General features: G+C 53.2%; 2 protein-coding genes across 3 annotated transcripts; both read left to right on the top strand.

The window, feature by feature from the left end:
* The first annotated feature begins 5541 nt into the window (after positions 1-5541).
* On the top strand, positions 5542-6431 carry MRPL34 (mitochondrial ribosomal protein L34). The gene is made up of 2 exons (XM_074163990.1): positions 5542-5612; positions 5792-6431. The coding sequence occupies exons 1-2, from the start codon at positions 5569-5571 to the stop codon at positions 6129-6131; spliced, it is 384 nt and encodes a 127-aa protein (XP_074020091.1). The 5' UTR covers positions 5542-5568; the 3' UTR covers positions 6132-6431.
* A 994-nt stretch (positions 6432-7425) lies between these two features.
* On the top strand, positions 7426-21222 carry DDA1 (DET1 and DDB1 associated 1). 2 transcript variants are annotated; one of them, XM_074163991.1, is made up of 5 exons: positions 7426-7490; positions 12639-12719; positions 13170-13221; positions 13549-13610; positions 14620-21222. In XM_074163991.1, the coding sequence occupies exons 1-5, from the start codon at positions 7488-7490 to the stop codon at positions 14728-14730; spliced, it is 309 nt and encodes a 102-aa protein (XP_074020092.1). In that variant the 5' UTR covers positions 7426-7487; the 3' UTR covers positions 14731-21222. The 2 variants fall into 2 exon arrangements, with proteins under 2 accessions (XP_074020092.1, XP_074020093.1); XM_074163992.1 differs by having other exon boundaries at positions 7477-7490; positions 12639-12704; positions 14620-17412.
* The last annotated feature ends 745 nt before the right edge of the window (positions 21223-21967 follow it).

Here is a 21967-nt window from a genome sequence, read left to right as displayed (position 1 = left end):
TCCAGAGCTGGCTGGCCAGGGGTAGGTCTGTTCTGCTGAGCCACAGATGGGTGATGAGCCCAAGGAGCTGGGCACCAGACTGGCTGGAGCCCTGGCTGGAAGATGCCCAGCTGCCTTTGGACTGGGACGGACACTCCACTGGTCTTGCCGTGCTTTTGAGCACCGGTTTGGTGCCAGGAGTGGGCTGCTCTCCATCCCCAAGCAGCTCTGAGCTGGGGAGGGTGGAAAACACAGGGGGAGAGGGAAAAACAGGCAGATCCTGAGCTTCACAGTCCCCATGAGCTCCCCACAAGCTCTGCCCATGACTGGCAGGTCACATCCTGCACCTCCACTGGGAAACGGATCCCCTGGGCTCAGCCCTGGGGACCTGGACGTGGTTCCGCCTCTGGTTTCCATAAAGCCTGGCTTTGCACCGTGCCTCCATCTCGCAAGGTCTTAATGATCTCTGCATGGATTATAAACAGGACTTCTGGCCAAACCGCCTCGACATTGATTAACTTCTCGGGATTAACTCAATTAGTCCATCCTGTTCATTTCCAGAATTGATTTGCTGGAAGGCTCTGGCGGTCAGGAGCTCTGCAGGCAGACCCAGGAGCCCAGGCTCTGGCCGTGTGGAGCCACCCTCCAACATCATCGGTTCTGGGTCCTCCTGGATCCCGCTGGGATTATAATCCCCGAGCCAAGATGCCACCACAGGCTGGAGCTTGTGGTCCAGGAGGTGGCAATCCCTGCTGGGGTATCAGACTGAGGAAACACCACCCCAATCCCACCAGAGAGCTGTGCTGGGTGGGAAATGGAGGGAAGGGAAGGTTGAAAGACTCGACTCGATGTCAGGCTTCGTCTCAGGGGTTTGGGGGGGAGGAAGAGGCAAAGCACACCCGTCTCCCACCTCCCACGTGCCTCCTCCAGCCCACCACACCGTCTGCCGCGGCCAGCGCAGCCAGAAACATCAAGGGATGTTCCCTCCGCGAGATGAAAAGGGCTGAAAAAATGAAACCAGATGGATGTGAAGAACTTTGCAAAGATGCTGGTAACCATGGCAATGAGCTGCTTCCACCTCCCCCCCCCCCCCAAATCCTTCCATGCCAGCTACCTTTCATCGCCGCCCCCGGCAGAGATTTCGGCACAGCTTACATAAGGCCAGGCACAACAATGAGTCAGGCGCGGCGTGAACCTGCCGTCGGTCACCGCGTCCCACGAGGCCGAGGACACGGCACAGGCTTGGGCAGGCGGATGGCATTGCCCCGAGCTGCTGGTCCTGGTCCCTGCCGCCTCTCCTCTAAAATCACATTTTTCCCCCAGGAAACCGCTCCCAGCACAGAGGGGATGCTGGAGGGGATGCTGGGGATTAACCCCAGGAGGATGATTTATTGCCTCCAGGTCCAGGCATCATCCCGGAGCACCCCGTGGGGAGTCCTCCACCTTCACCCTCCCTCGCCGCTGCCGTGAAGAACCCGGCTGGGGAAAAAAACAACAACTTACTGACCTACTTCAGGCTGCAGCGCCTCAGATTTTATACAACTTGATGGCACCATGTCACAGCTGGAGAAAAATGGGACGGGATGCGAGGTGGCAGGCTGGAGGGCGGAAAGCCTGACGGGGTAACGTGACAGGCAGCCACATGGGGCTAACATCGAGTCCGTGGGGCTGACGTACAGCCAGTGGGGCTAACACAGAGCCCATGAGGCTGACAAAGAGCTCGTGGGACTGATATACAGCCCATGGGGCTAACACAAAACCCATAGGGCTAACACAAAGGCCATGGGGCTAACACAAAACCCATAGGGCTAACACAAAGGCCATGGGGCTAATACAAACCCCTTAGGGCTAACACAAATCCCATAGGGCTAACACAAAGGCCATGGGGCTGACACACAGCCCATGGGGTGGTGTATTAGGGCAGCGTCCACACCACATCTGCCCCAGGGATGCAAGAGCACGCTGTGGGCACGCTTATGGCCATGCCAGGCTGGGCTAGCCAAGCTGGCTCTTCCCTTGCCAGCCCTGCAGAGAAGAGGGTCTCCCCTGTCCAAAACAGCCTCCTGGTTCTGCCTCCTGCGGGGGTCCCCACTGGGTTGCTGGGGACAGCTGATGTCCCAAACACCTGGGGTGCTTGGAACGACAAAAATACCCTCCTCACGTCTCCTCCCGTCCCTGCCGGGGAGACCTGGAGCTGTGGGCAGGAGAAAGGACTGCACGTTTCTCCACGACGGCCCCCAGGGCCCATCCCTGCTGAGAGAGAAGTCCTGGTAAACACTTGGCCCCAATAATCGAGCCCAGAGCATCGTTTACTGCAGCACAAGCGGGACTCAGCACCGGAGCCGATGGCCACGAACCCCCCCATAACCCCAGCGAGTCCCATCACGCCCCAGCACCTCCGCTCCCCTCCCCGCACCGAGCCCTGGACCCTCGCGGGGAGTAGCAGGGACTCGATAATCTGCTAATTCCTTGCAAATCCTCCAAGGAGAGGTGCCAGAGAGGAGCGTGAGAGGCGCTGCAGCCAGAATCCGACCTGCCATAATAATTTGTTCAGCTCTAATCCCTTCCCTCCAGGGCTCACGGAGTATTAATGATGACACACAACACTCTTGAGGAACGGGCAAATATTATTACGCTCTTCCCAGCCTCCCCCCAATCATTCACTCCCTGCAAAGGGAAGAAACTGCAGCATCGAGAAACACCAGAAAGAGAACCGCTGTTTTAAGCACTGACCTCAGATACATGCAAGAAAATGTTTTATGCTGCTCAGTCTCGGTCCTGCAAAGTGAACTTCCCTCTGGGGGAACGTGAAAAAGCCACTTTAGCCGGTGGCAAGCACCTGGATTTATTCTGTCACGCCTGGCTTCCCCCTCCTGATGCAATTAAAGCAGCTTTATCAGGACAGTCAGGAGTAAGCAGGCAGGAAGGCTTTAGCGGTGGTACAAATAGCAAACCAAGGAGGCAGCCCTGAATCCTCAGCACGGGCAGGGATGCAGCCTCCCAGGATGGATCCCTGGCTGCGGGCAGCACGGCGTCGCCAAGGGCCCGCAGGACGCGGAGAAATGGCATTTCAGTCAAGAAAGGGCACGGGAGGGAAAGCAGAGCCGTCTGTAAGACATACGGCAGGCTGGAGCCGCGGCTGGCTGCCTGCCACGCTGCTCTCTTTAGGAAGGCAGAAGACCTTGAGAAACAAAAGATTATACAATGCACAGCCTGTGCCTGACCTCCGCCACCGAAATCCTGCTTTAACACCCCCCCCGGCCTTTCCCAAAACCTCCTGGATTTTCCAGGGGGGATCACCCCCCCACCCCTCTCCACCCCACTGCATAGCAGCAGAAAAAGCCGGTTGGATTCCTCCCGGCAGCAAACGTCCTCCCGGCAGCAAGCGGGAAGGAACCATTGCAAGGAGGCAGGAGAAGAAGCAAACCCTGCCCCCTCCGCCGGGCAGCGATGCGTGCAGGTGCCCCCTCCATACCTCCAACCGAAAATCCAAGCAGCAGATTTGACACGCACATAGCAACAGCGGGTCTTCGGGCAGAGCCGGCAATCGTTTACTGCAATTGCATCACAACAGAAGCCGACCCTTAAGTTTTATTGCTGGGCAGCTTTTTTATAACCCCCAGGCTCAAATCGTGCTTGATATAACAGGGCTATTTAAGCGCGAGCAATGCCGTGTTGCCGCGAGGCTCCCAGCTCCCTTTCTCTCCCCCCCAATCCCATCTATCGCCTCTTGAATCCCTTCCCATCCTCAGCTTCGGAAAAAAAAGAAAACCACCTCTTTTGGCCATTTTGCTCCCGGTGCAGAACACCTTCCTCCCCTCCAGCACATATCCTACACCACAGCCCGCGCCCCGAGCCCTCCGCACAAAGAGGGAGAGACAGAAGGGGATGCTCACCTCATTTATTGACAAGGGTTGTCAGGAGTCGAGGCTGCGAAGGAAAGGCTTAAATCTTGCAGGAGGTAAAGGGGGGAGAGGAAGAGATGCCCGAGGTGGCGGGATGCAGGGTGCCAGCGCTGGCAGGCTGCTTTTCAGCTCCTCCGATTACATTTTTTTGCCTGTCTGGAGGGAAGGATGGAGCAATGCCTTCAGCTCAGCTCACCTCCCTTAGACCGAAACCTCTCCTGCCATCTTCTCCCCATGAGCAGCTTCATAACTGAGCTCGGGGGTTTGGGGGTGCTATTTGTCCTTGTAGTCTATAGCCATAGAAAGCCCCTTAAATCCCTCCTAAAGAGGAGGGCTCTCGGCGTGACAGACAAGGAGACTTGCCAGTCAAAGCCAGACCCAGCGCAGCCTGGTCGCCCGCCCATGGGGAGCCTGCCAGGAGCTGGGGGGGGTGGGAGGGCTCACCCTGGGCTTTTGCCCCCTTCCAGTGGGATGAGTTACCGAGTTCCTTCTTTACCTTTCACCATTTTCTCACCATTCCGCTATTCACAGCTTCCCAGAGGCCACCAGCGTGTCAGTGCCACGAGCGTGTCGATGCCGTGAGCGTGTCAGAGCTCAGCACGAGCAACCGTGCACTGAAAGTGTGAACACACAGACCCCAGGGGCCGGGACAGGAGGACAAACATAAAAGGCAGAATGTCTCTTGGGTTTATTTTCACAGCCGCAGGTTTGGCAGGGCTGCAGCCGCATCCCCTCACCCTGATGGGCCGACTTCTGGCAGGAACACACCAAAGCAGCGCAGAAAAACCCCGGAGCTGGTGCCTGCTCTCGGCGGTACGGCCGGGCTTGCCTCCAGCAAAGCAATTTGCAGGATCTTTTGGATGAGCAGAGCGGACAGCAAGGGTGACTGAGATCCTGTGGGTTAGTGGTGACTCACCCTCTGACCTCCAAGCTGGCCCTCCTCCTCCTCCTCCTCTTCTTCCTCATCTCCCTGCTCTGTAAAACACAGGTAATCACACTCACCTACATGGGAATGGCCGGAGGCTGAACCTTTCTGTGGGTGCTTTGGCACATCCTACATGCTGCTGCTCTGTACACATACACATATACATATATTTACGTTAGAGGAGGAAGGTGGTCAGAGTTCAGTGCCGGCCCCAGCCCCGGTGTACCCTGTGCCGGTGCCCAGGGAGGCTTCCAAAAACGGATGCCTGTGCTCCAGACTGCTCTTGTCGTGACAATTTTGGGGGCAGCCAGAGCACACCCCTCAGGGACGAGGTGACCAGGACAGTGGTGGGGTCAGGGCCTTCTGTGGTGGCAGGGCCCTGGGGCTGGCCTGGCCCTCTCACCCCAGAGGGACCCAAAGGCCGGAGCCAACGCCGGCAGAACCGTCCTGGCAAGGAATAAATCACCCTTTAGCGGCGGCCGTTGCTCTGTTCCCCGTCTGTGACCGGGATGGGCCCCCCTGTCGCAGGAGGCCGCAGCGCTTGGCAACCCCGAGGGGCGCAGGCCGCACCCCGAGGCCGTTCCCATGGTAACAGCGCCCCGTCAGGACTACAACCCCCATCGTCCCTTGCGGCCCCGCCGCGCCGTACGTGCGTGCCCCCTCCCAGCGCGCATGCGCGCTCCCCGCCGGCCGGGCGGAGGGAGCCAATAGGAGGCGGCGTTGTTGGGAGGACGGTGTTGCCAGGACGGGCTGAGGGCAATGGCGGCGCTGGGCCGCCTCTGGGCGCCCGCCCTTGGCGGCAGGTAACGGCGGCTGCCGCCTTCCCAGGGAGGGCTCGGGGGGAAGGACAGCGGGGGCGAGCGGGCCCTGGGTCGGGTCAGCTCCGTCCCTCACGGCTGCGAGAAAGCCCTTTATTTTCCTGTCAGCGGCAGCACCAGGCTCTCTCTCCTCACTTCTCTTTGTTTTTCCCTTTTTTCCAAAGATTTTCTCTACTGCAGCAAGCTGCAGCCTGCCGTTCCCAGCTCCCAGCAGCCTCCATCTTCTCAAGTTGCCTGGAGCTGCCCCTCAGAAGCCAACTCTCCCTCAGAAGCTGTCCCTCCTTTGGAAGCCATCCCTCCTTCAAACCCGCTGGCATCCATCCCAGCCCGCTCTCCCCCTGGAACCACCAGCAGGTCCGCACAAAAGCGCGTGGGAACGAATATCAGCCCAACAACCGCAAGCGCAAGCGAACCCACGGCTGGATCAAGCGCATCAGCACGCCGGGCGGCATCGAGGTCATCCTCCGGCGCATGCTGAAGGGCAGGAAGTCTCTGACCCACTGAGGGCTCTGTCCGCCGGGTCGCTGTGGTGTGGGGCAAGCCCAAATTGAGCCCTGGAGCCGCTGTGGCTTTGGAGTCACCCAGTTTGTGCCAAGGGACAGTGGCTCATGTGCTCCCGACACCAGAGTGACAGTCGGTTGCTGCTGCAGCAGCTCCTCGGGTATTGGGATGGCATGAGCAGTCGCGCTGGTGGCCTCCGAGGGCTCTGTTTAGTGGCTGCTTTTTGAATTGTGAAATTATTGCTGCTTTGTGCAGTTCCAGGGTGAACTTGAGCTGTAATTAAAGCTCCAGCGACTCGCCTTGAACCTGCTGTGCTGATTGTGAATGCAAAACTTACCGGGGAGTCGGGGGGGGAAAGGTGGTTTCTTGGCGTGGGAAGCCTTTGGGAGGGTGGCAGGAAAAGTGGGTGAGCTGCTAATAAGAGGAAGAACTGGGACAAATGCAGAATAATTGGAGGGCCCTGGAGATGCTGGGAGGGCTGGAGCCCCTCTGCTGTGAGGACAGACTGAGAGAGTTGGGGGGTTCAGCCTGGAGAAGAGAAGGCTCTGGGGAGACCTTAGAGCCCCTTCCAGTCCCTTAAGGGGCTCCAGGAAAGCTGGGGAGGGACTCTTGATCAGGGAGGGGAGCCCTAGGAGGAGGGGGAAGGGTTTGACGCTGAAAGAGGGGAGATTGAGATAAGATCTGGGGAAGAACTTCTTTGGTGTGAGGGTGGTGAGAGCCTGGCCCAGGTTGCCCAGAGAAGCTGTGGCTGCCCCATCCCTGGAGGGGTTCAAGGCCAGGTTGGAGGGGGCTTGGAGCAACCTGGTGTGGTGGGAGGTGTCCCTGCCCAGGGCAGGGGGTGGCACTGGGGGGACTTTAAGGTCCCTTCCCACCCAAACCACTCTGGGACTCTCCCATTCCGCTCCACTCCATCCCCTTCAGGCACTTTGGCACCCGGTTCCTTATTCTCCGGGCAGGGGACGGGATGGAGGGAATTGCCTTCCCCTGGCCACTCTTCTCCCAGAGCTGCTAATGAAATGCCTCGTTCCTGCCGCGTAATTAACAACGTCTTCATTAAGGAGGGCCAAGGGGAATGGGGCGCGGACTACATTTCCCAGCGTGCCCCGCGGCCGGCGCCACATCCGGGTCCACCCGCCCTGCACCCCACCCTCCCACGCCGGGCCCTCCCGAGCGGGCATTTCCTGCCTCAACCCAACCCTACGCTCCTCAGCGCCGCGCTGAGTGACGGGGGCGGCGCCCAATAGGAGGCGAGAGGGGCGCAGCGCGGGACCAATAGGCGCGCGCGGCGGCGGGCAGCGGGGGTAGTGGGCGGGCCGAGGCGCGGTGGCGGGGGAGGGGCGGCTCCTCGCGGCGGCGAAGATGGTAGGTGCCTCGCGCCCCCCGCCCGAAATGGCGGCGCCCCTGGCCTGGCCCTGTGAGGGGAGCGCGGCCCGGGGGGGACCGCCGCTGCTCCCCCGCCGGCCCCGACCCGCTGCCCCACCCAGCCCGGGGAGGGGGGGGCCCGCGGCCGCCGCCTTCGGCCTCCCCGCCGCCGGCCTCCCCGCCCGGGGCCTGGGCCGAGGTGGGGGGGTGGTGGGGGCCCCGGCCGAGGCACCCCGCGGTGGGGGGTGAGCCACCCTCTGGTGCGGGGGGCCGGGGGTGTTGCGCGTCCCTAGCGACGGGGGAAGGGGAGGGGTGCGGGGGGGCGTTACATCCCGAACCGGGGGGGGTGTCTCGCACCCCCAGGGGCGGAGAGCTGTAGCACCCTAAGGTGGCGGGGCTCCCCACCCCCAGGGCTGGGGGGCTAAGGAGGGTAGGGGCACCCTAACCTGGCGACGCACCCCTTCTTTTGGGGCAGGGAGGGGCTGGGGGGGCTAGGACACCCTAAACTGGCGAAGCACCCCTTGTCTTGTGGCGGGGGGGGATAAGAGGAGCTGGGGGGGGCTGGGACACCCTAAGATGAGGACACACCCCTTCTCTTGGTGGGGCGATAAGGGGGACTGGGACACCCTACAGTGGGGTTGCATCCCTCCTCTTGGGGTGGGGAGGCATCAGGGGGGCTGGGACACCCCAGGCTGGGGGGGTTCCCACCTCTATGTGATTAGGGGGGGCTGTGGTATGGGCTGTTCCCCACCGCGGCTGGAGGGCTCGGGCTCCCCCAAGGTGTGGAGTCTTCCCCACCCTCAGGGATGGGGGGCTGAGAGCAGCTGGGGCACTGCCAGTGTGCAGGGCGTTTCTTCCACCCCCAAAACGGGGGGGGGGGGGGGCAGAAAGGGGAAATTGGGGCACCTCCTGGGTGTGGGGTGCTCCCATGGCCCCAGGGCTGGAGGGTGGGAAGGTTGTTCAATCCTTTCTGTGCCCCCAAAGCAGCAACAGGGATTTGGTCTGGTCCCTGAGTGTTCAGCGGTGGCTGTCACAGCCAAGAGCTTCCAGTCTCCCTCCCTCTCTCCCTCCCTCCCTTTGTAATAATTTTTGGAGAAAGAGAGTTTTTCTTCTGCCCCCCCCCCGTAAGCTCAGTAGCTAAGGGGACAAACTGATGTCCCTGTGGTCCCTGTGGCCATTCCCAAGGCTGTGTTAATGATTTTCCTCTAACCCACGTCCACCTTTGCCTGTATCGTGCTGGGACGGAGCCCTGACTTCAGCATCTCTGTGCTGGGCCTCATCTTTCCGAGCGTTGTTACTGCAATTCCTTTTAAAAAGCTGAGAATGGGGCACGTGTATATGGATTATTTTTTTTTTTTTCACATTCCTGCTTTTAGATGAGAACTGCTGTCTTCCTAGGAAGCTGAGCGCTCTTGTTGACACAGGAACAGTAGATGCGTCGTGTCTCTATCTCACTTCCCAAATTGTAGAAGGAACCAGTATTGTCTTCTGAGGTTGCATAATTGGGCTTGTTTTGTTGATTTTTGGGTTGTTTTTTTTTTTTTTGAGTTTGCCTTTCCCCAAAGGAAATGGGGCATTGGCTGGGTTCGGGGGGGCTGGTTTTTCCGCTTCTACCCGGGAAGCTCCATCAGCTTCAGCGGCTTGGCTGGGGTGTGCTTTCCTTGGTTAAAGAGTGGCAGAGGGCAGGCGGGGGGGGAACGTTTCCTCCTGTGACATCAGGCGGGAGGTGTGACTCGGTGTGCCTTGTGCCATAGGTGTGTAAACACAGCACTGACCTACCGGGGCTTATTTATCCGCTGCCCTTGGAGCTGATAAGGATCACTGCACTTGGGAGTATTGTCTAATTCTGAATTATCCAGGAATATGATTCCTGGCAGTTCCCTCGAGGGGGCCTTTACAGTGATCTCTGAGATCGAATCGGCAGATAGAGGCAGAAATGTGCGTGTGCGCAGTGGAATTATCATTACGGGAGGGACAGTCTGTGTCAGTGACAAACAGACTCTTCAGCGGAACTGGTGGTGAGTTCTTAACGTGCTGGCTGGAGCCTGGGTTTGGAAAAGGTCCGTTTCTCCTTGTTTTAGTGTCCCTTTTTTGCTCTGAAGTTATGGCTGGGCAGGGGACACTGCTGGCGGGGCTGGAGCTGGTCCACCCAAGCTACTGCTGGCCTGAAAAAAGGGAAAGGTGGTGGCCAAGAGCTGGGGATGCTCGTGGCTGTTAAAACTGAGGTCTCCGGGTGTTGTCTGAGCGTAGGAACCTCCCTGCGTGCGAGTCTGCGCTTTGGTGTATACCCTGCTTTAGTTATTTATACGATAGAGAGGGGCTGAAAACCCCCCCCCCGTTCACCATTTAAGTTGCATTTTGACTGATAATCGTAACAGTATTTTTGCAGCTTGCTGGACGTAACACACCGCGCTGTAAAAGCACGTTAAAAGACTGCAGAATCCCCAGCGAGAGCTCGATCCCTCTCACCCAGCCGCTTTCCAGGGAAACGTGGGCTCTGCCAGACCAAATCCCCAGCTGGGAAGTGGGGAACAGTATCCCTTGAGGAACTTGGGGTGAGCTGTAGCTTGTTGAAGAGGTGCTTGGAGTTGCCTGCTCTTATTTAGAGCAGTTATTTTCCATTCCGATAAGCTGTATTAGAGCCAAGCAGTTGTCAGGCTTTTACTGCAATAAAAGAAATCAAGGCCGTGTCTGTCTCTCGCTGGATTAGGCTGGTGGAGCGGAGCAGGTTACTTTGTCATAAAAAAGCCTGGAAATTTAATGCAATGGGAAGGCGAGATGCTTTGAAATGTAACGGGATGTTTTTAAAGCTCCTCAGTCCTAAACAGAATAATATAATTAGTAATTCTTAAACTTGGGCTTTGTGGAGACCCTAAGCGTGTCTGGCTGTGCCTTCAGGAGTCGTTAGAGGGTTTTCCATCCTTTTCAGCCTGGGAGTCCTTGGGTACTGTATATGTTTGCTAATTGATGCCGAGTGTGGATGTCGAGGAGAAGGGATGAGCAGAGAAATCCGTCGGGGCAGGAGTGGGGAGTGGAGAGCACAGCGCGGTCCCAAACCCAGGGATTCTCCTACAGCAGAGCAGGAAGATCGTGCCGTAATTCCTGAGTTCCGCAGGGGACCCATGGGCTCTGTCCCGCAGAACTCGCGACCGAAGGCAGGGAAGGCCTGGGGAAATCGTGTCCATCCCGCGGGGGTTAAAACAGGCAAGAAAAATCTGCAATTCCCTGTTTGAACCCAAGTCCGGTGTTTGAACAAGTTTATTTCTCCAGCCAGGCGTGTGGGAAGGGTTGGATGTGTCAACTAGAATGTCAGTAGAGTTCTTTTTAAGAACAAAAGTATGAATAATATTTTCTGGTTTGGCTAATTATAGCCCTTTGTTTTGAATTAAAGATGCAGCCTTAATAAAAATAATGGCTTCTATTTAAATGAAAACAATGTCTTCCAGCCTGGCAGTTGTGTAGCAGCAGTGGCCATTTACGTGTTGCTTCTAACGCTGGAATTAAATGACTTGTCATCTGCTGCTTTACTGCCCTTTTAAAATTGCTTATAAATAAGGTGATGTCTGTCCCAGAGTAGAATCCTTTAGTGTTCAGTGTAAGAGCCTTTGAGTCTTTAAGCAAATATCGTTACAGTACGGGTGATGATGATTTAGAAGGGATGTCTCGGGGCCTCTCTCTCTTCTTCTTATTGCCCATTTATTCCTACATCCTACATTTATTCATAGAATCGTCTGGGTTGGAAGGGACCTTTGAGATAATCGAGTCCAACCATCAACCTAACTCTGATAAACCATCACTAAACCAGCACTATGTCAACCCATTTTTTAAATCCCTCCAGGGATGGTGCCTCAACCACTGCCCTGGGCAGCCCATTCCAAGGCTTAATAACCCTTTCTGTGTCAAAATTTTTCCTAATATCCAGTCGGAACCCCCCCGGTGCAACTTGAGGCCGTTTCCTCTTGTCCCATCTCCTGTGACTTGGGAGAAGAGACCGACCCCCCCCGGCTGCACCCTCCTTTCAGGGAGTTGTAAAGAGTGAGAAGGTCTCCCCTCAGCCTCCTTTTCTCCAGGCTGAACACCCCCAGCTCCCTCAGCTGCTCCTCACAAGACTTGTGCTCCAGACCCCTCACCAGCTCCGTTGCCCTTCTCTGGACCCGCTCCAGCCCCTCAAGGTCTTTTTTGCGGGAAAGGGCCCAAAACTGGAACAGCCCTCGAGGTGGGGGCTCACCAGTGCCCAGCACAGGGGGACCATCACCTCCTGAGTCCTACTCCCCACGCTGTTCCTCACACAGGCCAGGATGCTGTTGGCCTTCTTGGCCACACTGCTGGCAATTTATTACCCATTTTCTCTTTCCTTTAACAACATTGTTTAGCAAAGAGCTTTGCTGGCCTGTGTGATCCGCACTTTTGTTGTGAGCGATCGAACTGCTTCCAGCAAAACTTGGGATTTTTTTTTTTTAATTTATTTTTTTTTTGATGTACCAGAAGCCTTGATGCGTGTAGGGATGTGATCCTTGAAAAAAATAGAAATAAAGTTGGGCCAGACTGATAAGGGCGCGATAAGGGTTGGGATTTGAGGCCACGGAGGCTTTTATTGCTCTGTGGGACCAGCCTTGGTCTGTGACAGAGAATGTTAACTGGGAAGGCGAAAGAGCGACTGGTTTGATCTGGTGTAATACAATGACTTCAGACGTGGGCGAAGCGGTGGCAGAGTCTCTCATGGGATGTTGTGGTTTCTGCTGGTAAATTACAGTGAATTCTGGAATTCTGCTCCCCTCATCAGCGGTGTTTGTGTCTGTGGTGCGAATCCCCTTCTGTCAGAGCTCACCCGTAATCACCGACGTGCCAAACCAGACTTAATTAGCAGCTTTCTAACCGAATTACTGAACTTTGGGGATACAACGAGCCAAATGCAGAAGCTGAGGGGGGGGGTTGGCTTAACTTGACAAAACCAATTTTGGGCAGGTTTCTGTATCCAGCAGCCATCTCTCTGGCTGGGACCTGGCAGCATCCTCCAGTTCCTGCGGTTGTTTATCTTAATGACCCCGAGCGAGTCCTTCGAGACTCAGCACAGAGCAAACAAACCACCCGGATATCACTCCGCGTTCCTCACCTACTTGTTTGTTTTGATTCCATGTCTTTTTTTAGGCAGATTTTTTGAAAGGATTACCCGTCTACAACAAAAGCAACTTCAGCAGATTCCATGCGGATTCTGTATGTAAAGCATCAGTAAGTATTGCCGCTTTGGGGGGAAGGTTTTCCTGCATGGCTTAAAGGGTGCCAGAGTGAAAGAAACTTGAAATGAGTGTTTTGTTTCTTAAAAAATACGTACAATCGCAGCTGATAGTTCACGAGTTGAGATTTGGCAAGGAAAGCTTCCGGCTTGCTTTGGTGAGGAATGTGGCATCGCATCAGCCAAACCACATCTGTGGTGCTCTCTTTATATATATATTCTTTAATAGCAGTCTTATGCCCTGGAAAACACGAGAAAAATGGACCTTCTTCTTTATATGTGGGTTTTAAAAAGCTGTAGCTGCACAGTGTCACATAACAGGGCGGAATATCGCTGTGCGTTTGTAGCCAGCGTTGATGGGGGCCTTTTGGTTGGTTTAACTGTGGTTGGGTTCAAAATCAGCTTTTTGCTCCCTTTGTTCTTTAACTTTTGCAATTCTTCTACAGAATAGAAGACCCTCAGTATATCTTCCCACAAGAGAATATCCATCTGAACAAAGTAAGACATCCCCGCTAACGTTTGAGGGTTTTAATGACGCTATTCTTTTCTAATGTTAAAAATCTGGTGTATACATAAACTCCCTTGTTTTAAACTCCAGATTGGGTGACGTTATTGAACTGTCACCACAGTGATTAGCAGTGTATATCTACTTTTATTGTGTTTTTTTGCTTTTCCTCTATCCTTATTAAGTCATCCTACACACTGTCTTTTTATTAAGAAGGACCATACTTATTATGGGAAATAATGCGGTGATTACTGCACTGTTTTAAAAGTCATCTTTAAAATGACCTGGGTATGTTTCTCTCTTTTTTTTTTTTTTGACAGTCATAGTAACAGAAAAAACAAATATACTTTTGCGTTATTTACATCAGCAGTGGGACAAAAAGGTATGGTTGTGTTTTCTTAATATTAACGGTTTTGTCTTGGTTTGCTGACTCGGGCTGATTGAGCTGAATATTGATCCCAACCGAAATATGGAGGATTAATTAAAAGAAAGTGCGATCTGCGCTTCAGCAAAAGACAGTGTAAGGAGGCTCTGTCTCTGCACAACCCTTCTTTAAAAAAAAAAACAAACCAACAACAACTTTTTCCTTTCAATTTAAGGGACATTAACTCAGTGTTTAGCCTAGAACTTGGGAGGCTGCAGTTACATCTCCCACTTGCCACAGTTTTCCTTTGTGACTGTGGCAAATTGGTCTCCCTGGGCCTCAGCGCCCCCTTTACAGCTGGGAAAGCTGCTCTTACCCCCCCGGGGCTGTCGGGAGAAGCAGGATGAGCTTGTGCAGAATGGGAATGCTCTAATGAGGCCGTGTAAGTACCTTGGGTACAAAAGTCTGAGCTCTCTTATGAGGAACACACAAATTAGTATTTTTTTAGCTAGTGTTTGAGACAAGGGACTGGGATACCTGGGCTGGGCGTACTCGGAACACAGCGAGGATTTAGGAGGGGAGGTGTGGAAGCAGCGAGTATAATCGTGGGCAGAGCAGAGGTGGCGGGAGAACATGGAAAGAGGCAAAATTATAAGGAACCTTAAAGCTGCAAAGAAATTATTTGTATGTGACGGAAGGCTTTGGGAGATTTAGATAAGTTTAGGGACTGACTCAGAGCAGTGGGAAAGAGGATCTTACTCATGTTTATGCGATATTTGAGATCTATAAATAAAAGGTGCTGAGATCAAGGATTGGTCTTCTGGTCCCACCCTCAAATATGAGGAACAATCTAAAAGGAACACCTTCTGGCTTCAGGCAAAATCCTCTTCAGAGTTTGTTCCGGTGTCTCAGTCAGTCAGGTCATTGCATCGCTGTATTCCGTCCAAAAACTTGTTTTACTGACGCCAACTCCCCCTAGAATCCAGGGCTTTGGAGGGTTTCACTGTGGCTTTCTCTGTCCCGACAGAATGCGGCGAAGAAGAGAGATCAAGAGCAGGTGGAAATCGAAGGTGAGAATTCGGCGCCGCCACGGAAAATCGCTCGGACAGACAGCCAGGATATGAACGAGGACACTTAAACTCTTGGCTTTCTCCTCTCCTACTTTGCAGGCGCTTCCTGTTTTTGTCTCAAAGTGTGTAAATTTTGCCCCTTGCCCCCATCTCTCCCCCTTCCACTATGCAGCCCAAACCACTTCTGACTTCATAGGAGCCAATGTATTTATTTTACTTTTTTTTTTTTTCCCCTCTCCATTTTTTATTTATGCCGTAAAACTTACGGAGCGATGGTGGAACAATTCAGTAAACGATGTAGTATAACCTTAGTTCCTCCTTTCTAAAAATATACACTGTCACTTTCACAGGTTTTGTGGAATCTGTTACCTGATGAGCCAGGTCTAGCGATGGGCGCCTGGGTAGGAGACGAGGGTTATTACAAACCCTTTGGTGACAGAATCTTTCCCGTTCATCTTCCCGTTGACGTATTCCAAGTCATTAACTCTTCTTTGGCTATGCCCAATCCAGCCATAAGTGTGGGGCCTCACTATTTGTTTTTTTTTCTCAAATTTTCTGAAACTGGCACTGCACTAAAAACAAACAAACAAAAAAAAGAATAATAAATCATGGGTGTTGTTTAGGGTCACGTTGATCTTCGCAACCGTGTTGTCAACTCAATATATCAGTTGTGTTCTTTTGGTTGGTTCCGTGAGGGCCACCCTCATTTGGCAGCAAAGGGTTGTCCCACGCCTCGGTGGCCACGGAGGATTCCAAGTGAAAGGTGGTGTTGCTTTTGTTGCTCTAAAATTCGAACCGTCTCTTGGTCTTGAACGGACTGATCTGTGCGACTTCTCCCTTGGAATAAGAGGATGCTCTTACCCCGTTCTGAGTATTTGATCGGCGGCGTCTTGAAGCGACGGCCGATGGATGAGTTGGGTGGACACCCTGCGGGCAGCGCGTGGCCGGATGAGTCCGGGAGCACCTCGGTGACTAGATCTACTTCTCTCTTTCGGCTGCCGGCTCCCAATAACGGTACGTTGTGTTTTCCTGCCCTATTGGCCTGTCTGGAATGGAGTCCAGGACTCGGAGTTGATCAAAATGTGAGCTTCCACGGTCTCTGATGAAGACCGATCTCTTTTGGACTGTGACAGTTCAGTGCCTGTTGCCTGTAACCCTTCGCTGACTCTTCGGCAAGAGCCAAAACAGAGCCCCGTAAGTCGTCAAGGTGGATTCAGAGGTTCAGAGACTGAAAGGAAATGAGCGTCATTGCCTGAAGGGGGACAGGGAAGGTGTAGCTTAGTAATGATGTCGTGTCTGCTTTAACGTGAGAAGCTGACTTCACACTGTGTTAGTTTAAATTGTTGCATTTATAGCTGTGTTTTTTTCCTCGTTGACAAATCCTAAACACCAATTCAAGAAATGGCACGAATGTTTTTCTGGAGATCCCCGATCGGCCTCGTTTCACGTGGCTGCAGGGGCTGCCAGCTTTGAGAGTCCCCGCTGTCCCCGTCTCCACGGTGTCCCCATCCAACCTGGCCCCACAGCCGGGTTTGGGGGCGAAGGGGACACAAAGGGAGAGAAAATGATTGCTGACGACCGTACGTTGCGAGGCAGAACCCGAGGAAGAGCAGGGCACAGCTCACCTTGCATTTCTAAATGTCCATTAGGCACCGAGTTTCTGATGCAGTGAGTGAATTTAACTTGACACCCAGTAGTTTAGAACTTTGTACCTGCCTCAAAAAAAAATCAAAACAAAACAAAAACCAAACCACGTTACCTTTTTTGCTACGGCAGTAACCTCCGAATTCCTGGGATGTTGTTGAAAATGCCAACTGTGTTGGTGAAGATGAAACAGACTTGGCTTTCCGTGTGATTTACCGGCGATGGCCAGAGGGCTCCTCCCGGAGTTAACGCTCGCCCAAAGTGCTTTTGTGCAAAGTGCAGGACTCGGAAGATGCCGCTTCCGCCTCCGGCCTCGCGGGGATCAGCTGAAGCCGAAGCTGAAGAATCCTTTGAAGAGCTGAGAGGTACCAAAAAGAACAAACGGACGTGCAGCTGGTGGTAAAGTGTGACCAATGTATGTGTTTAGGGGAGCCGCGGCCTTGCGGTGGTGTTTGTACAGTGCTTTAAAGTTGTAAAATGCTGTATAATTCTCGCTGGGTACGGCAAGGCGTGAGCTTTGCTGACTTCTCCACGAGACAGAGTGATGTACTATTAAAGACAGTTGGCAGTCCCTTCCTGTTGTAAACCCCCCTGTCTTTGTGCCCTCCGTGTCTTTAAAAACGATCTTGTTGGTTACGGGAGCCTTTGGAGCATTTTGGATGGTTTTAGGAGGTAAAAGAAAGTTGCCTTTTTAAAGTAGTTCTGAAGCGATGGAGAAACAAGTCGTTGAACTTTGATTTTTAAGTGTCAAACCTGTTGGGTTTTTGGCGTTGTTGGTTGTGTCCGAGCAGTATGGATTGTGAAAACCCACAGTGAGCCTTTCCACATCCCATTCCATCCCATCGGAAGCGAGAGCTCCCTTCCTTCCTCCTTCCTTCCTTCCTTCCTTCCTCTTTCCTTCCTCCTTCCTTTTCCAGCTCCCTTTCCGTGCTGCTTCCGTGGCTAACGAGCCTTGTCCTCGGGCTGTCGCACTGTGATCCTCCCTTCACCTCTCTTTTAATCCGTGGTAAGTGTTTGGGGTTTGAACGTCGCGTGGAACATCCTACTTGCCTAACTGTGACTTCCTGGTGCCTTAGTGCATTGAAAACAACAACAAAAATGTTGAAAACCCCACAAAGCCTGGTGGATTTTTGCCGACTGCACTGTTTGTACGACCCCCAGCTCCTCCAACTTCCAGCTCCCTCTGTACAAAGTGACTGAGACTTAGTGACCCTCAGGGTTGGGGTTTTTTTTTGTATCTGTCCGCATAGTGGTGTTTTTATTGTTTCTGTTACCGATGTCTACTAAAGGTTTGGGGTTTTTTTTAATGAAAACTTGAGATACTTGTTCAGAGATCGGAATTTTGTTCTTTCAGTTGAATAGTTCATCTCTCCTCAAAAGTTCAAAGCAGCAGAAACGTGTTTCTTGATACCCGGGGATGATGGCTCCGTCTCAGAGCAGCCCCTTCCAGCGGATTCCTGTTGGCAGGGGTCTGTCCCGTGTTAAACGGCGCCGGAGCTCGTGCCCCGTGCAAGCAATTGGGTGTGCGCTGCGTAATTCAGAATATTAACACCTTAGGCACTGCCTTTTTCTAACAAAAATACACTAGTGACTGATGCGCAGGGAAACTACAGTTTTATTTAGGTTAATTCTCGATAGCATACGATCACTTCTTTTTTTTTTTTTTTTTTTAAGGGGAGAAGTAGTAACAAAAATTACTGGTGTGATAGAGATGGGAAAATGTTGAAAGAAAGGGCAGACTTCAGCATTTTCTGTGAATTCACAGGTGACTGTGAGCAGCAAAGTCTGGGGGAATCCTTGACGTCGGTGGTTGGCTCCCAGTTTGCTGGGTCCCTTGATTGTGTCAGAGTGTGATCAGTCAGGTACCGGTGGCGTGTTCCGCTCTCAAGGTGTTTCCTGGGTCTGTCCTTGGAAGTTTTTCCAGATCTGCCCTTGGCATTGAGCAGGAGGCTGGAGGCTACCTTCCGGCCTCCTTCCCACTGGGAAACGCCGAATTTGGCCAGGAGGTTTGCGTTTGTACGGAGCTGGGGAGGACTGAGCAAAGCTTAGGGACTTTGCAAGCACCTGGAAAAGTGTTTGACAAGCCCTGAAACCACGTTCCACGAGGAACAGGGAGCGGGAGAGGATCGGCTCCCGTCTGCCCGAGGCTGCGGCTCCGCTTGGACCGGGGCTATCCCAGCTTTAAGCTCTTTCCCACGGGAATATTTAAGGTGGGAAGAAGTTTCTTAGATGCATTTCACTGCAAGAGGACATGCTTTTAGAATAATTTAGATATGTTAAATGTGATTTATTTTTTTTTTTTCCCAAAAAAAAAAAAAGGACTTGTTTGCTTAGCCTTGGCAAGACATGAAGCGCCAGCACCATACTGGTTTGGTGGACTGGGATACGCGTCCCAGCGACTGTCGGGAGCTGGTTGCTGAGCTGGGTTGTGATGAATCTGAAGGACGGGCTTAACCCTGACGCTGTTTTCTGTCGTCCTGGTAGATGTGCCAAGCTGCTGGTGGGCCCCAGGAGAGTGCGCTTGGTTGGGGTTGTGCCGATGCTCCGGGTGGGAGAGCTGTGAAGTTGGCTTTGGAGCGGGATCAACTGGAAAAGGGGTTTCCTGCCCTCTCCAGTGCGTGCCTTATGCAGCCGTTCAGTTGTCGGTGTTTGGACGTTTTTCCCGTGAGGTGAATTTTGAACATACTGGACAATAATCTTAAAATTTTCCCTCTCGGTAGTTGTAACAGCTGTAACTTCCAAGCTTTATTTTTGGGTGAGCTCCTTTAGTCTTGGCTATTTTCTAGCGCTGCAGCTCCCAGCTCTGTTACCACTTTCCAGTTCCTGGCTTGTTTGTTTATCACTAGCTTCATTTTTTAAAGATTTTTGAAAAGACCTGCATATCTATAACAGGAAAACCAATTTATTTTCCTGAATTAACGACGTCAGCCTGGCAGCAGAGGAGTTGTGTGTCGCTGACCGTGACCAGAGGGGGGCTTCCAGTTGATCTATCTCATTTTGGGTTTTATCTGAGATTTTTAGATGTGGAACAGAAGAGCGGGGAAAACCCTTTTCTTTAAAGCAGAGCAGGTGCTGCGTCCAGGAGGGGGCATTTCATCCCGGCTTTGGGTAAGCCCAGATGGACCTTCATGCTGTCCTGATGGCACCGTCGGCTTCCTCTGCCCTGACAGCAGGGAGCGCAGCCCCGGGGGCTCATCGAGCACCTCATTTGGGATGTCTGTGGCTAACGGTCACCAAAAAAAGGCTGAGTCAGCAGGTTTTCGGGGCGGATTGGTGATGACAGCTCACTTTTGGCTCTGGTGGTTGCGTCCAACCTCCCCGTCACGGCGTCGACTTGGGGAGCTCGTCCCCGAACGCGTGCGCCGGCAGCTGGGTTCTATTTTATATGAAAGATGTGTGTCATCTTGAGAGTTTAATGTCAGGGAGGAGATAGGACTCCCAGAACCTCGTCTTTTTTTAACTGCTGGGGAAAAAAAAAGCCAGCTCGTAGATATTAAAGAGGCTGAACCCGGCCTGCAGGGAAGAACATCTTTGTAACTGCAACAAGGGAATGAAGTACCGGCTTTCAGATTCTCGTTAGCGCTGAGATTCTGGCTTGAAAGGCGAAATATCCTCAAGTATGAAGAACTAAGGCTCCCTACGTGTGTGATTTTTAGAATCGGGTTCTTCTAGGAATTTTTAAAAACAGCCTTATTTGGCAGCATTAACGCTTTCCGAGGAATCTGGGTGGCTTTAACCTTTTGTGGCCGAGCTCCAGGTTTTGCTGATGTAAACCCGAAAGGGAGTATCGAGCTGGCGGGATCAAAGGGCAGCGCTTTTAAAACTTGACCCTATTTCAAATCGGGATTTATTTTTTTAATAGGGGCGGCGGCTGGATGAATCATTCCGGTGAGGCAGGGCCAGCCAGGCACGTCTGTGGGCCAGTGGTGGCCACCGGGTTTTTCCCGTAGGTCACTCCTCGCCCTGTGGGAAAGCGACGCTGCCCCCTCCAGCTGCACGAGGAGGGTGGGAATTTGTGCTTTTGGGGCTAGAACTGCTTTTAATTTCCTCGCCTGCCTGAAGGGAGCAGGCTTTAATTTGGCTAGAGGTAATATTTCACTTTGCCTCCTCGCTGCCAGCTCCAGAAATGACTTGCCCCTGGTGGCTCTGTGGTGACTCGCAGCGTTGTCGTCCCTGGGATGTCGCTGTTAATCACACGCAGTGATTTTATTTGTGAGACAGGATATCGGACAGTTTAACAGGTCAAATACTTCGATAAGTGTCATCTATGTGTGCGACGAGGGGGGAGCAGGACCGGCCCTCGCGTCCGATGGCTTGTTTGGTGGCTTTTGTTCCTTGGTGGCTCTCGGGGACGTGGGGTGACAAATCCCTTTCTGTAAGAAACGGGAAGGGACGGTCAGAGCTGAGTCACCCCCTTGTCCCTGCCGCAGCTCTGCCCCTTTCCCAGCGCATTCATTTCTCATTAATAGCGCAGAGGGTGCCGTTAAGGGGCTTTATTGGGTATTTTTAGTCAAATCGCCCCGTCTTTGGCCAGTGGCGCGTCACAGCTGAGGGTCTCGGCGCGGCTCCCACTTCTCTCTCCTCGGCCACTGCTTCGAACTCCTCCGCTCCGTCGGGCACACGCGATCCCGGGCTGCTTTTGGCAACGCGGCGTCGAGCTTGTGAGTCTCTGTCACTTCCAACCCGTCTTCGCAACTTCAATTCTCCTCTTTTACAAAAATACCGTCTCCTGGGGCCAGGAGAAGGCGGTTTTTCCCCCCAAAGCTGCGTGTTGCCGACGGGCTGCCCTCATGGAGCGACTGTAAATACACCCTTAGTCGAATGTCACGGCCATTGGATTATTTTTTTTTTTTTCGCATTTATTTTTAAACTATTCCATGTTTGATACTGTCTATAAATAAATTTGCAGAATTTAGAGGATTAGAACTTTTCTTTTTTCTTCCTCTGCCTGACGATATGCGCGGCGTGGCTGCCGCAGGGCGCTCGGCATCCGATGGCACCGGGGGGGGGGCTCATCCTGGCGTCGCCATCTCGGGGCTTTGTCCTGCGCTAGAAGGGGGTTCGAGGGGTGACAGTGTCCCTAATGTCCCCTTCCACCTTCCCTGGGGACCGGGGACCCGAGCCTCGTCCCCCTGAGCGAGCAATAATTTATAGCCCACGCCTCAGGCTTGTTGAAATATAGTTTTATTGCATTTCTGCAGGTTTTACAAAAATATGACAAAATAAATTAAAAAGAAATAAATAACCCCCTTCATTTCTTTTAATTTCCAAAGAAATAAAACACAGCAAGGGGAGGGAAAAAAAAACCAAACCCAACCAAAAAACCAACAAAACAACCTAATTCTTCCCTCCTTTGTACAGTAACTGCCCGGAAGAGTGAGATACCAGACAGGCGGCTGCTCGTAGAAATATTTTTATATAGAGAAATGTTTAAAAATGCCCTGGACTTTGTGGGGTCCTGGCAGCAGCGGGATTCTGTCCCCCCCTCCTCCGGCAGGCTGGGGGGGGGTCAGTGGTACCGAGGCCGTTACTCTCAGGAGGGAAAGGGGATAAAAGAAACTCCCTTGAAGACCCAGCGTGTGTTGGGGGGGGGGGGGGGGGGAAGAAAGGGGGGGCTGCCCACCCCCTCCCCCCCCCCCCCCGCCAAACCCCAAAGCAGGG

Source organism: Numenius arquata, chromosome 25 (genome assembly GCF_964106895.1).
Source record: "Numenius arquata chromosome 25, bNumArq3.hap1.1, whole genome shotgun sequence".
Classification (NCBI taxonomy): Eukaryota; Metazoa; Chordata; class Aves; order Charadriiformes; family Scolopacidae; genus Numenius; species Numenius arquata.
This window is presented reverse-complemented; position numbering and strand designations above follow the sequence as displayed.